General features: G+C 40.0%; 1 protein-coding gene across 1 annotated transcript in view; it reads left to right on the top strand.

The window, feature by feature from the left end:
* NKAIN3 (sodium/potassium transporting ATPase interacting 3) overlaps positions 1-15,648 on the top strand; it is a 575,178-nt gene that overhangs the window by 534,061 nt on the left and 25,469 nt on the right. Inside the window, exon 5 of the mRNA XM_057737552.1 lies at positions 2,325-2,385. Coding sequence (XP_057593535.1) covers positions 2,325-2,385 — 61 coding nt within the window. The remainder of the gene's footprint in view (positions 1-2,324; positions 2,386-15,648) is intronic.

The raw sequence follows: 15,648 nt of genomic DNA, 5'->3' as shown, positions 1-15,648 counted from the left end.
GAGGAGGGTGGGGTAGACTTCATTTTAAGTTAAAATTTCTCTATCAGGATGGGAATTTTTTCAGCCCTATCAAATTAACTCCAAGTATTGATGTGTGAAAACAGTGTTTCTGCATTGAGTTCACCGAGCTTGCTCTCAAGGGTCTTTCTCATCAATCCTCTGGCCTTTCTTCCAGTAAATGCCAATGAACCAACCAGTAAATGCCGATGGACCCAGCATGCCAAATGGAATGAGCTAATGTTAGAAGACACCAAAATATGTTCTCTGTCAAAGAGGCGCGTGATATGCTAATATACATTTTCGACAACATTGTCATCTCAAAAGATATCAATGAAGACAAAATAATAATTTATACTACTTCAAATAAGCATAAAGGTGCAGATAGATTTTTTTCATAAAGATGTATAGTCTATTAGGAAAGTAGAAAAATTATATTCATTGTAGTATTGAGGTATCATGAAGGCCTTAGCTTTATACTAGAAAAATCCTACAGCACTCAATGAAAACATTTTGCTTATCTTTCACCTACTTGGATGGAAAAATAATGATTTGTGAGATTTAACTTACCTGAGTTTGCTGTGGGGCTAAAATTATTGGACTACATAAGTTATCAAGCAACTATGGCCTAACTATTCAATAAGCAACTTCCAGGATAAAATAAACAGTGCAGCGTCTAAATGTTGGTCTATAACCAAGGTAACAAAACTAGTCCAGAAATGTTTCTATTGTAATGTGATTCACCCATTCTTCTACTACCCTTCTCCTTGCAAAGTCAGTAGAAGAGTCGCAGCATATCAGCCATCCTCGTCACACTGCCTAGGAAGAGACTCTGGATTCATTTGGCTGTCACTTGCTCTAGCTCTTTAGGGTTCAAAAGAAATCTGATCCGCCTGTTTATGTCACTAGGACTCATGTCACCTGTACTCACTGCACTGCTCTTCAAGCAAAAGGGTCATCTTCAAAGTGAATTCCCCACCGTAGGGCATATTCATCTAAAGAGGTACATAAAGGAATCCAAAGTAGAACACATATTGAAAGGAATGAACAAGATAATTCATGGGAGCATGAGGAGAAAATATTACTTCTATTTGTGTCATCTATCTATCATCTATCTATCTATCATCTGTCTATCTATCTATCTATCTATGTCTATCTATCTACGTATCTATCTCTCTATCATCTCTCTATCATCTATCTATCTATCTATGTCTATCTATCTACGTATCTATCTCTCTATGATCTCTCTATCATCTCTCTACCTATCATCTATCTATCTATCTATGTCTATCGTCTCTCTATCATCTATTTACTTGTTTTCTAAAAACCTAGGAAAACCAAGCCTTTAACAATATCTAACATGTGGCTTGACTCTGATAGCCTCACAGGACTACTGCCTCGCCAGAAATTCACGTGTTACTAAAGTATTAGCACTACCCCGTGAGGGAACAGGAGCTGCCCCACGCCCCGGATGATGGGGCTACAGAAGAACTCAAAGATATATTGTTCTCTTGGGTGGGGTCCAGCTCCGGAAGAGCACGGCCAGCTCTCTTCAGGAGGCCTTACCCCCTTAACTACAAGCACACATACACATTCCTGCCCTGGAAACCAAGCAGAACGCTGTGGGACCCCTTGGGTACAAAAGCCTTTTCGTGTTCCTGTTTCTTTGTAGGCAAAAGGTTTCAGCCTCCTAAACATTCCCTGAGTTCCAAAGGGCAGATTCAAATGGTTACTAATTAGGGAAGGGATGGGATGCAGAAACAAAGGAGGAGCAGGCAAGAAGGGAGAAAGAATATATCTGGTGTTGGTGCTGGCCGTGTATCATCAGCAAAACAATTTAATGTTTAAGCAGAATTTACGTGCTCAGAGCATTTTCCACGATTAAGTAAATGATTGGTATTTAATTTACAATGAAGATATTTTGATTCCCTTCGTGGTAATTAAACATTAAAACAGTCGTAGTAATAACGAGAGGTGCTACAAATTGCTCTACAAATAGAACTTAAAAATATATGTTCTGAATAATCTGTGGTGATTTTAAAATATAAGAACTGTAAATCCCCAATCAAAATCTAAGTGAAAGATCTACAATTTTTTCCCATTTCTGTGTACTGCGTTAGAAAGCTATTAAACCTAAGTAGAAATGAAAAGGTTCTTTAAAATCACAGCTATTATTTTAAAACATTTAAATGGCATTTAAGTTTTTTTCCTATTACAAAAATTCATAGACGATACCACTGTGTGTTCTTTATCTATTGGTTACATAGGCTGTTTAATTATGGACATATGTTCTAGATTTTTGAGATTTTTTTTTTTCTCCTTTGCAGTTGGTTGGTTTTGTGTATGCCTGTTATGTGATCAGTATTTTCATGGAAGAAGAGGACACCTGTAAGTATTATTATATCTACCAGTGGGTTTATTTTGTATGAGATTAGCCTCCAAAACTAACCATTATAGGACCATGAAATCTTTTATATTTGGAATTTTAAATGATTAAAATCAGCATAATAAAGTTACAATCAAATATTTACAAACTATACTGCACACAAATAAGATGGGAATACGTATTGAAACTCTCAATCCAAGTTGTGTGGGAGGATGCTCAGATACACAGATGCTTACAGATGGCTGTTGTATCATTTTAGTAACTTTTCATCAGAGACCAAAACGTTTTTAAGAGTAGACAATTAGGGTTGTTTTATCTATCACCAATTGTAAGTATGCTGGCTGCAGAATTTTGAATTCTGACTAATAGCAATAACATCAATACAAGAATACAGTCTACCAAGAACTACATGTATATAAACTACATAAAATACTCTGAGAAAACTAAAAATGACAACCTTCAATGCAAGATGTAAAAAAAAGAGAGAGATGCTGAAAAAGAATTAATGGAATGATAAAAAGCTAAGTAGTCACATTTTAGCAGAACAACAGAAAAAAAAAGACATGTTACCCAAAGCTATATGGGTAGAGATTTGGCAACATGGGTGAATGACTGACATTTATGGAGCACCTGCTAATGTATGAGGTACTTCTTGGCACAACTCCGTCATGGGCTCATGTAATACCAAAGAAAATTTTAATTTGTTTTTTACAAATAAATTATTATTAGATAAACAAATCATACCCAACCATCCCAGGGATTTGTTTGTATCACTGCAGATACTGTCTGGGTTACAAAGTTGACTCTTCAAAAAAATGAGTATAAGTGTCTAGCTAGCCATTACAACTTCTATCTAGAACACAACTCCAAAAGTGTCTAATGAATGCTTGCTTCCAAATAGGTACAGTGCATGGTGCATGAACTGGAATCCAGTTAACAATGAGGATTTACTTAACCAACTGGAAGAAATGTTAGACCTTGAGATTAAATTCATTAGGCAGTGAAAACACACACAAACACGCTACATCATCTCTTTTGTGCTTGCTTCAGTTTTGGTGGGGGGGTTTAATGCTAGGTGAGCCAGAAAGTTTCTGACATTTCAAAAGTGCTGTTGTAATGACAACACTTCTGACTATGAGGTTAACTTTAAAAAGTACATTTTCAGGAGTTCTATTAGTAGTTCCACAATCTGATAAAGTTAAGCTACAGAAAATCAGCAGCACGCTTCCAACTCACAGCTAAGACAGCCTGCACAGCCAAAAAACAACCAGTTGAGTAAGAACAGTTGTAACTGGAATTGGGAACTAAAAAACTTAGTGGAATTGGGAACTAAAAAACTTAGTAGAATTGGGGCTGAATAAATACTTCCCCCAAAATGATACATTGATTGATAAATTCCAGCTGAATACCCTATGAAGTACTTTTGAGTAGGTACAAAAGGATGCTCTTTCTTCTCCTCACTGAACTGATTGGAGGTTCTCAAATGATGCTAATGCTTCGTCCTGTCTTATTGTGTGAGGGCAGGTAGATTAATTGGTAGTCTTCTTTTATCTAGTAGAATAAATATATAAAGGGCTTGTCCTTGAAGCTTGTGATTTTAAGCAAAACTTGGAAATGCAAAATGACATGCAAAATAAAAGGCTCATCTGAATTGGGTGAAAGGTTTTCGACCTTCTATCAGCTTATTTTTAGAGTAATAATGTCAGTGTATGTGGATCAGATTGCTACTGGCAGATACTGTAGTTTCATTGATTTCAGAGTCTTTAACTAGGTTAAGTTTCTCTATAGAAATCTCTGAATCAGCTATTTTAATGCCCATCAATCTGTCATTAAAGCAGCTGCTAGCAGCCTATTCTATTAATGGTTTGTTTGTTAGTAGGGCCATGTATTAAGTTACCGAGAGACGTCTGGATAAAGTAGTTGTGTTACCATCAATTCAAATAATACTTAGAGTCAAAAGCGTCTTGGGTGCTCAAAACAAAGTAAATATGCCCAGACCAACCCGACATGATAATCTTCTGGCAGCAAAGATGACGGGCCCTTTAAGTCTGATAGTTCTCAAGTGGAGGTAATTTTGCATTTTTTATTGAAAGAAGTAGGAATCAAAGTGCAATTTTAATTAAATTGTCCCAGAGTCTGCAGATGTGGGCAAAAATGTCTGAAACCAATTGCAGTGATCTCATAGAGTAGTACAATTTGTGCCAACACGTAGGTTTTGGGTGCAATAATGAACTGCCCTTACCAACCCACAGTCGAGAAGACATGTCCTTTGAATTGTGTTTCCAAAATTTAAACATAAAATAAGAAAACAATGCTGGTAACCTTCCAATTTATCTGAGTATACTTCTGGAAAGTTTCTGCTGAAGGGTAACTGCAAATAGATAATGTAATGTCACAGTATTTTGGCAGAAAATATATCATTTATCATTTCAATTTCTATTGTAACTAATGAAAATCTCTGCATTATTCAAAATGCAAAGTTAAGCCTTGTTCTTGGACTGAAAGCTGTCAGCCAGCCTTAAAAATTAATAACTACCCGCTTCTCTCCTCTGCACTGCTTAAGTGGTTCTACGGGACTAACGTTTCAGCTGATGGACGTTTCTGAAGGGTAATAAATGCTTGAGGAAACATTTATATCCAGCCACCCATCTTCTTAGTTACCTTTCAGCCTCTTTCGCCATTTCCTATAAAGATTATGATTGCAGGTCAGACCCAATGAAATAAAAAGCTCACAAAAGCAAGGGTACTGCTAGGTAGGGTCAATACTTTTCATCATTCATTCTAATGAAAAACCCTCTTTATAACTGTTTCATTTTTATTTCTTTTTTTTAATATCTATCAATCTCTATGAACACTTTTGTGAGACCAGGATATTTGGAACCTGTAGTCGTAAAAACATGTCAACCTCTTGTTTGTGAACCATCTACTGCTGAAAATGAACTTGTGGGCTCATTACTGTCTTGTCAGACTTACTAAAAAGAACATTTTTAATTCAAGGAAGTGTGGAGGGGAAGCAAAAGATGCTGAAAAATAGTATTAACTTGCATATGTATTGCCAGGCTTTTTCAAAGGATCTGTTGCTAGCACCACTTCTTCTGATATAGGGTTGCGAATTGTGAACAGGACATCTGTTGGGCTCTCAGAGGCCAGTCTGGGTTGTATGTGTTGAATGATGGGAGAAATCTACACTGAAAATCCTAAGCGTTAGTTTTTGAAAAGAAGATGAACTCCCCAGGTGAGGGTTTCAGTATTTTGCATTGGAAATCTCAAAACAGCTCTTTATACAACCATTTGACCCCTGCTAATATACATTTGGGGAGCTTTTCATTGGGAGGAAGTATGACTTTTGGAAAAATATCCCATATCTCTACTGTCTTTAAGGCTTCCCGCAGTCTACTGTTCATGCATTTGCCTGTCTTCCCATGAATTCCTGTTAAGAGAGTAAGGTAATAGTACCATAGCAACAATATGAATTGGAAATAAAAATAATCCTAAGTCCTCCTAAGAATTTACTAGAGAAGCTAATGGGAGAGAAACTGACTAGTTTGAGTGTTAATTTCCAAATTTCCCTTCCTCATTTTGTAATGTCTGGAGGAGCCTTAGAGAAGCAGTGTGGCTCAAAGGTCTGGCACTAGGGGAAGGAGAGAAAGCAGCAGAGGCCTGAATGATCCTCAGAAGAGAAAACCGGGTCATTATTTTCTGAGCCTTGTAATACCTGGATGTTTGAGGGGTGTTGGACTGCACCCAGCAGGCCTGCAAGCCCTGTACTTGCCCAGCCTCAAGATAGAAGAAAGAGCCCAGGGTCAGTGACAGAGACGTAAATTGTTTAATGGATGGGAGATCTTAAGCATCCAAAGCAGAAAGGGTCCTGGAGCAAAACCCCACTGTCAGATTGGCTCATCAGTTACCAAGGAAAACAGGAGAGAAGCACACCCCTCAGTGCCCCTTTGATAAGCTATCATAGTGGAGATGTTTTGATATAAAGATTAGAAGAATTACTAACAGGGGGCAGGGGCAAGTACATAGGCATTTACTGATTAGACTCCATGATTAAGAGGAAAGGAGGTCAGTAGGGTATAGGTGAGGCAGGGACTGGTCCAGCAAGGGATGCACAGAGAGCAAGAGAGCAGCCACCTTGGGTGTCCTGACCATACAAGAGTGGAGGGACAGGAGAATTCTGTGAGAGTCAAGGATGGAGAAATGCATGCGAACCACGTTAAGGGTGATCCTTGGTCACAGACAACATTTCAAAGAATCACAATATCGGTCCAGTAAACCATTAAGCATCTACTGGTTCTCAGAAAGTATAAATTTCTTCTGGTAACGATCTGGTGAGTTGCATGTAGCTGTCCTCACCACAGCTTAGATTTAGAGCCTGAAGCATGTCCCCATAACTCTGCCAAATAGCTAAAGAAATGACCAGCTAATCTTTCTACTAGAACAGATTTCTGCAGTCAGAATCTTTCTTCTGTTCCCAGATATAACTCTAGAGCTAGAAAATGCCTTGCACATAGCATCGAATAAAAAAAAATGATTGTTGAGTTTATATTATTAAGTAAATTCTCTTGGGCCAGCAACTCACTTTTCAAAATGGATTTCAAAACCACAAGGTTCTCAAATTTGATGAAGTGTTAGGATTACGTTTAGAATTTAGTGAGATGCTTGGTGCATTTGCAATTTTTCTTCTTCCAGTTTTATTGAGACATAATTGACATACAGCACTGTATAAGTTTAAGGCATACAGCATAATTATTTGACTTACATACATCACGCGAACTGATTACCACAGTAAGTTGAGTGAACATCCATCAGTGCATATAGAAACAAAACAAAATAAAAAAATGTTTTTTCCTTGTGATGAGAACTCAGGATTTATTCTCTTAACTTTCATATAAAACATACAGCTGTGTTAATTATATTAATCATGTTTGATTACACCCTAGTATTTATCTTATAACTAGAAGTTTGTACCTTTTGACCACCTTCACCCAATTTACAAGTATTTGTGTTTAACAAATGGAGGTCCTGCATCTCTTTAACATAACTGGATGGATTTTTAGTAATTTTGAAGGTCAAAATATAAGGAGATGGGTTAAACTTCCACTGTACCACATCAGAGCTAGAGCTTGAGTTTGTGGACTCCAGGACAAGATGTCACGCAGGGAACAGGGACTTAGAAGATAGATACACCACAGAGTGAACCCAAATGCAAAATATGGTCACGGGGACAGATCCACAGTCAAAACGCTGGGACCAACCGGCTGGAGACCTAAGCCAGCCCCATACATGGGAAGGTCAGGCCGCACAGAATAAGGTTCTAACTACAGTGCTATGGTTCAGAGACAAGATTCCAGTCCTTGGGTAGGTTAACAAGACAGTCTGTCTCCGTAACAGATGTGTTAATTAACTCCATAGTGGGAAACCTTTTAGGATGTACACACATATCAAATCATCATGGTGTAAACTTTGAATGTATTACACTTTTGTCAGTTATACCTCAATAAAGCTGAAAAAAAGACAGTAGCTCTCAAGAAGAATGTCATAAACACCCAAGTACCCAAACCAGTGCCTCAAGAGGGGAACTTTCCACAGGGGCAAGATAGAGAAGTCATTTTACTAGAACCAGCCCCAAAGTCAGCGCTAACCTCACGGTGAAGTGGAACCCAGGCGGTCGTGTCTCTGCAGACCAGGACCCCTATAATTCAGCCTAACTAGGGACTATCCACAGCTGTATTTTCTCCCCTCCTCACTTCCTCATCTCCAGCTACATCTGTTTTTCTACATCCACCAAGCTCTGTCCTCCCTCTGTTGACTCACGAACTTATGTACATCCTTCTGATCTCAGCTTAACTCTCTCTCCCCAGTTTGGCCACTTCCCTCTCACCCTCCCCAGTCTAGTCAAAGGCACCCAGGATATATTGGCATATGCTTTCATGGCACACTGTATTTTTCCATTGAAACATTTAACACACTGTAATTTTTAGAAGTCATGATATCCCCAGGGCCTCGCCCACTTCCTGACATAATGGACACTCTGTACAATAGATAATGAGTGAGTATTGAATGAAGAACTTTGTGAGCAAGTGGACTCGGAAGGTTGGTCAGGAGTTCCATTGGCAGGGATGGGGGAGAAAGTTCTCCCGTTTCTGTTCTGTCTCCTCTTACATGAATGAGCACTCCTCACATAGGCTAGACTCTTACATTCCTTGCCTTGTCCTCACCCTCACATCCGATCAGTCACCGAATGAGACATCATCACCTCCCTTCAAGTGACTAACAGCTCCTGCGTGTCCTTCAACATTCTTCCCCAGGACTCCCTCCTCCCCGTGACTCACTAGACCCTAATCACAGCTCCGAACCTGTGCTTAACTTATGTTTTAATGAACTGCACTCCCCACTCGGAAAGCATGGAGATCATGTCTTGCCCACCCTGGGATCCCAGGACCTAATTCAGCATCTGGAACGTCATAAGAAACCAGTAAATGTTTGTCATACAAATATGTACAAAACAACATAGCAAAGAAACTGCCCCCCATGTCTTTACGTTCTCTCTCATACCTCTTTCTTCACATCTTATAAAAATTTAAATTTCCCATTCCTTGCACTATAGAAAAAAAATCTGACTAATTCACCATAAGGTATAAATGGTTTGTGTACTTACATTTCCTGGAAATTTTCATTGGCTACTAATTGTGGCCTGTTTTTACAGAAAGTTGACACCAACAAGCAGAGAACACCTATACTCCAGAGGGGGATTTAATTTTCTGTTTCCACTTGAAACTGTAAGTTAGAAATTATTTAAATGAAGGTGGTCCTCACTCTGTCAACATACAGCTCTGCACCCATTAACAAGTGAAATCACCCTTTAGGGGGCCCCACCAAGGCACTCAGATCTAACATCACAGCCCTGTGGATGATACCCAGAGCTGGGGGTTATCTCAAGGTACCCTCAAGTGCATCACATTTTCTTCATTCATTTACAAATGGTAAATATCAAGCAGCTATTTAAAACATCCTGCTCTCTTTGCTCCAGATTAACAGCCCAGGGAGTGTGAAACATCAGCCTCACCCCTTAAAGCAAGTCCTCCACACAGATGCCTGCCAGCTCGCGGGAGACACAATCCCACCTCCCTCCATCCCTGGTCAGACTGGTCTGAGCTCCCAGGTTCTTGTGGTTACCCAGAGCCGGAGCTGTGTGGCATGCCCTTCCCTCCAGAAGGAAGACTGAAGGAGCTGCCATCCAGATGGTACAGAATGGAAGATGAGGGATCTGGGAACCAGATGTGATTATGAGGGAGTAACAAAAAAAGAAAAATTCACATCCTCATGGCACCCTAAATGCAGTGAGGAAAAAAAAAAGGGGCTGCAAGGATTTTATGTGGATCCTGGGCAATGGTTTTATTGTGGGTTATTAGCAGGAAAATTTAGAAGCCCAAGGGAGACAGCAGCTAACAGCGGTCTGACAGGGTCCCTTGTGTTTCCATTTTAATTCTAAATTCAACATCCGTATCCCAATCATGCCCCACCCTTTTCAATCCTCCCACTGCACCGTTCTGCCAGCCCCGCTGGAGGTGCGCTGAGCCCTGATTTCTCTGCAGCCATCCCTAAGCTGCTGCCTGGTGCCTGTCCCTGAGCTGCAGAGAAGCACGTGCTGCACCCACTGGCGCCGATGCCACCCCACAAGGTCGCATGTGCGCCTGCGCACCAGCCACCTCTCCTTCCTCCTCTCTCTCATTCCGAGTCAGCGCCTTCTCCAGGTCCCTTAAAACTACAGCCTTAGCGCTCCCTACCCTGAGACTTTGGAGTCCTTACTCTCATTTTAGGAATGAGGACATGAAGCCCATAGAAGTGATGCGATCCTGGCACCCTTGTCCTCTTCTGCTCTGCGCTCTCAGCGCTGAGACTCTCTCGCTAAGACTCTGCAGCAAAGAAAAAGAAAGCCAGTAGGCAGGGGTTCCCCCAAGCTCCTGGGGTCTCTCTCCCATCAGAACTGTCCATATGTATCCATGATTTTCTTCTTCCTGACATAGAAGAGGAGGCATTCACTCTGTCCCGGGCTTTTGTGGTTTTCCTGTCCATCCTTCCCACTACTCAGGCACCTGCTTCATTAATGAGTCTCTCTCTGCCTCCCTAGCTTTATCTCTTTCTCCCTTCTGCCTCCCAGTTTCATCCTACTGGATCTTTTTGCTCAGTTTATGAATAAAGCCACATAATTTTAAAAACAAAACAAATTACCCTGGTTCCCCACCCGGTATAAAATTAGCTTCCCTGTCTCTCATACTTCTTCCCTCCACTAGACTTTCCTACAAAATACTCCAGACTTACTGTGTAACTTTCTCACCTCCTATCCACTGTCAGTTTGCTGCTGTTGGGCTTTTTGTCCTATATCATCACTGAAAATGCTTTCTCGAAGGCCAGCAATGACCTCCTAATTGTCAAGTTCACTTACCAGGCTTCCTTACAACAGATGGCTTAAGTCACTATTGACTGCTCCATCCTGGCTTCCAGGCAATCCCATCTCTTGAGTTTTGCCAGGCAATCCCATATCTTGAACAGCAATTATTTTACCAATTAAAAATTATTTCTAATATCTCCATGCAAATTAAGCAGATTTCTGATGCAAACATAGGTAACGAATTTTGAAGTTCTTGCCCTGGCTACTTTTGAAGTGATGCTGTATCATAAGTCCTTAAAATGTTAACTTGCCACCCTCAGTATATAGCTTATATCATACACTAAAGCATTTTAAGTAAGATCAGACAATGAAACAGAAGCATTTTAAAGTAAGACTAAACAATAAAACAGATGTTTGTCCCTCTTAGATAGCAAAATGGCACATAATATCCTCAAGAGTATACTCTTGGACCAAATATTTAATGGAAATCCGATTTCATAATTCCTTTGAAGAAATGTCATGCAAGTAACAATACAAAAAGGCATATATGGAACACTCATCTTCATGTGCTTTATACTAAGCATTGTATTAACTAAAAAAAAATGATTTAGTGTTCTTTCTGGGAGCAATATTTGAAACTGGTCTAAGTTAGGTATTTGGAAGTACCAATGACTTGGATGCCAACATGAAGATAAAGTAGGGGAGAAGTAAGGGCATTTGTCTCTTCTTCTAAGTTGTATGACGTACAAAGTAAATTGATTCTAAATTTTATACCTAACTAGCCTTTCAGTTTTGTCCACATTTTTTCTCAGAGGAGGAAACAGGAGCTCGCTCTCTCACTCAGTTGCTCTCTTTTTTCCCTTCTCTCTCTTGTTTGCTCTTGGTCTGTCTCTTTGATTATAAGATCAACAAAAAGTCTACATTAGAGTTAATGTACTCAGAGAACGGCTTTCTTTGCTATGTACAGTTCAGTCAACTGCAAAGATGGAATGTACATGCTTGCGTCAGAGATTGGCTAGCTATTTGCCATTTGTGTGTTCTTCTTTGGGCATACAGCTGGCTGCATGTCCCAGGCTCCCTGCAGTTAGGTGTCCCATGACATTGAATTCCAGATCATGGAATGTGAGCCACGCCCACTTCCAGGCCTGGCCCCCTCATCACTTCCACAATGTGGTTCTCCATGCTCTTCCCCTTTCTGTCTGTTGGGTACAGACCAAGCATAGAAGCTTTAGAAGTCACATGTTTTAAATGCTGGAGCCACAATGTTGAATAAATGTTGAAATAAATGTTGAAACTCATTTCTCCAATAAATAAGCATCTCAAGCAATTTGAATTTGCTGCATATTAAGGTATTTTCAGCTGAGAAGCAGGACCTCAATTCCAAAGGGATTCTCACTTTCCACTAATGGATTTTCAGAGCTTTTTAAAATGGTGGAACAAGAGGAGATCTCATTCCACACCCTTCTAATGTGATTTATTCAGCAGTCCATGACATCAGGACTCAGATGATGTTAGATTTGAGTATACACAAGACTTTACTCCTATTAAGAGTCTCTTTCTGGTTGGTTTTATACCCACTAACCTTTTAAAATATTTTAACGTCTTCCCACGTTACTCAGATGCTTTGTTGACACTCCACTGACTTCTTTCCACCATTTCTCCTGATGGAATTCTGTGTTCTTTCTGTATTCTAGGTAGGTGGTCAATTCTTATAGACATTTTTTTAAAAAGATTTATTTTATTATCTTTTTATTTTTATTTTTGGCTGCATTGGGTCTTTGTTGCTACGCGCAGATTTTCTCTAGTTGCAGCAAGAGGGGGCTACTCTGTTGTGGTGCGTGGGTTTCTCATTGCAGTGGCTTCTCTTGTAGAGTACGGGATCTAGGCGCGTGGGCTTCCGTAGTTGCTGCACGTGGGCTCAGTAGTTGTGCCTCACGGACTGTAAAGCACAGACTCAGTAGCTGTGGTGCATGGGCTTAGTTGCTCTGCGGCATGTGGGATCTTCCTGGCCCAGGGATCGAACCCGTGTCCCCTGCATTGGCAGGCAGATTCCTAACCACTGTGCCACCAGGGAAGCCCAAGTTTTGTAGACATTTAAATGCTTGATTGGACTCGGCATTTCTCCCAAATCTCTTCGTGTTCTGAGATCATTGACCTGTCCGGATCCAAAAGTATAGTCCAGATTCAGCATATTATTGTTTCATTTTAGGGTTTTAAACAAGCTTAAATATTAGCTAATCCTTTATTGATTTGATTCATTCATTCAAGAAACAGTTATTGAATGACTTCTGTGTATTAGACCCACAGGGATATAGAGATGAGTAAGACTTGGTCCCTTTCTCAGGAAATCTTACATTCTAATAAGTGAGCCAGGCATGTAAATAATTATGGAAGAGTGAAGTGCAGATAATGGTCTGTATGAAGCGAATCATTGCACAGAAAAAATAAGCAGAGTTTACCTGTGAGTCAGGGCACCAAACATGGCTGTTCAGAGCCTGAGAACATGGTCTTATATGAAGAATGTTACATCACGGACAGGAACAAAGGAAATGCATTTTAAACACTGGCAAACGTATGTCAGAACAGCCTGGAAAAACCAGGGGGTACTCAGGAAGTGACGAGTAGTGGGGTATGTTCAGTTCACTAAGCAAACAACGAGGTCAGTCTTTGAGGGACCTTGGATTGTGTCTTACACCAGTGAGTCCCAACCTATTTTATATCTTGGCACTTATAGAGAAAGTTAACATTTGTAAGGCACTCTGTGATAAATAAATTCCTTTTTCCCAGCAATAAGTGACCACCCCGGAGGGCTAACTACCCCAAGTCTTGCCCAGCAAGCTGCACACGCACGCAAACCAGGAAATGAGGGAATCAATATCCTATCACATCTGTAGCTACTCGGGTCTCACCAGCTGGGATGCTGTGCTAGATGATATGGAATCAATGAATTGATTTAATCTTGGGAAGAATATGATCAAATTCAATTTTCTTTGAATAGTAATTCATAGAAAGAGAAAATAATTTATAACAGGCTCTCAGAAGAAATGGCATTTTGGGGATGGAGTCTGTCTTAGAAATGGGAAAATCAAAAGTAATAATAGAGGCTATTTTAAAAAAGGGAGAAAAGAATATTCAAAGGGGAAATGTTCAAAATTGTAGAAGCAGAAGGTAAAAATGAATTATAGAGAGATTTCAGCATCAACAAGTATTTGTCACTTGATTTATCGAGCAAAGTAAAATGTTAGCTAGATTTAAATGAGAATGATGAAAATATATTGGGGAAAACTTGGATAACTAAGAAAAAATGTATTCCATAAGGGAAAAAATTATATCTATTTAGACAAATACTTAGAACTGTGTTTAGCCCTTACCTTTTTAAGCAATATTTTTCCTCTCAGCCATTCCATTCTGCTTTATTGACCCCAAAGAGATTTTAGAAATTCATTATGCCATTATTTAAATATTATCTACTCTTAGAAAATTTTAAAGTGGGAAGAAACTGTCAGCGCTGATTATGGGAACATCTGCTTCCAGAAATGTGGACCCACGAGAAAAACAAAAGCTGGAAATTCAGCCAAATAAAAATGAAAAGGGAGCTCCAAAAATAGAAAAGGGAGGGGTTTTCAGAATTTTTTAAAATCCTGTTTTCTGTAGAATAAAATATTCCTGTGAAAGAGCCCAGCAGTAGTGACACAAAGGCCTGCAGCCACCAGTGATTTTTGAGCAGATAGTAATTAAAGAATTACAAAAGCTTTGAAAGGTACTTCAGGAAAGCGAAACTTGATAAGAGTAAGCAGACATTCCACCCAATTACTGATGGAGATTAACCAAAGGGTTAAGAGTATGTCTACGACAGGAAAATAGCACAATTTGTGGGGCTTTAAAAGAGCCGTGTAACTTTAAAGGGAATAGAAAATACACCGTTAAAGATGAGATACACTAAAATAAGAAAGAAGGGGGGGAGAAAAGAACCTAACCCCTTTCTTTCTGAATATAAGAAAATCAAAACTAAAAAGTGTGTGGGTGCATTGTGAAGTAGGATGGTGGGAGCCGGTATGTCAGAGGCGTCTTTATAAAGGTGATACAACTCCAGCAACGGAGTGAGGAAAGAAGCCACAGCAGCAGATGCTTTATTATCAAAGCACCCTGTAGGGACACTGTAACCAGGGTCCCCCGTGCAAGAATCAAAGACAAAATTCTAGAGACGGTCCATGGAGATCCTTACAGGGTAACTAGAATAGGTGTATCCCTGCATCTAAAGGAATAACACTGAAAGCATCAGGAAAAAGTCACTCTGTGCACTTTGCACAAAAGGGGTATATTACCTACAAAGAATCCCACAGAGTGACTTGAAATACCAAGAAGAAAAGGAGAGAGATCTTCCCTCAGTATTTGTGCCACTGTGGGGGGAAAGGACTAGAGAATGAAAGCAATGCCAGTTGAAAGCTAAAAAAAGTGATGATCAGGAGTGTCACCTGTGCATTCAGGTGGGTCACATGTGCACTGGGCAGGTCACATGGGCTTGACACATGCTAAGGGAATACTCAACACCAGCCCTGGACAGAGGGAGAGCCACGATCCCACTTGGCACTTAACTCTGAAAATTCTGCCTCTGTTGAGCTTTACTTTCTTCCTTGTCATATGGGAAAGCTTAATTTTCCATAATAAAAAGCACTCATAGACGATGAAACCTCAGGCTTCAGAATGTGATGGACTGATCAATCCCCCTACCTGCCCCCTGCCTCCAAACAAGCTACTCTTTCCAAATATGAGAAAATCAGACTAGACACAAGCTCAATACCAGTTCCCTAAGGACAGACGCTCTTCTGGGGAAGGGGGGAATAGAATGCTAGAATTCTCACGAACCATT

The sequence above is a fragment of the Hippopotamus amphibius genome, chromosome 5 (assembly GCF_030028045.1).
Source record: "Hippopotamus amphibius kiboko isolate mHipAmp2 chromosome 5, mHipAmp2.hap2, whole genome shotgun sequence".
Classification (NCBI taxonomy): domain Eukaryota; kingdom Metazoa; phylum Chordata; class Mammalia; order Artiodactyla; family Hippopotamidae; genus Hippopotamus; species Hippopotamus amphibius.
This window is presented reverse-complemented; position numbering and strand designations above follow the sequence as displayed.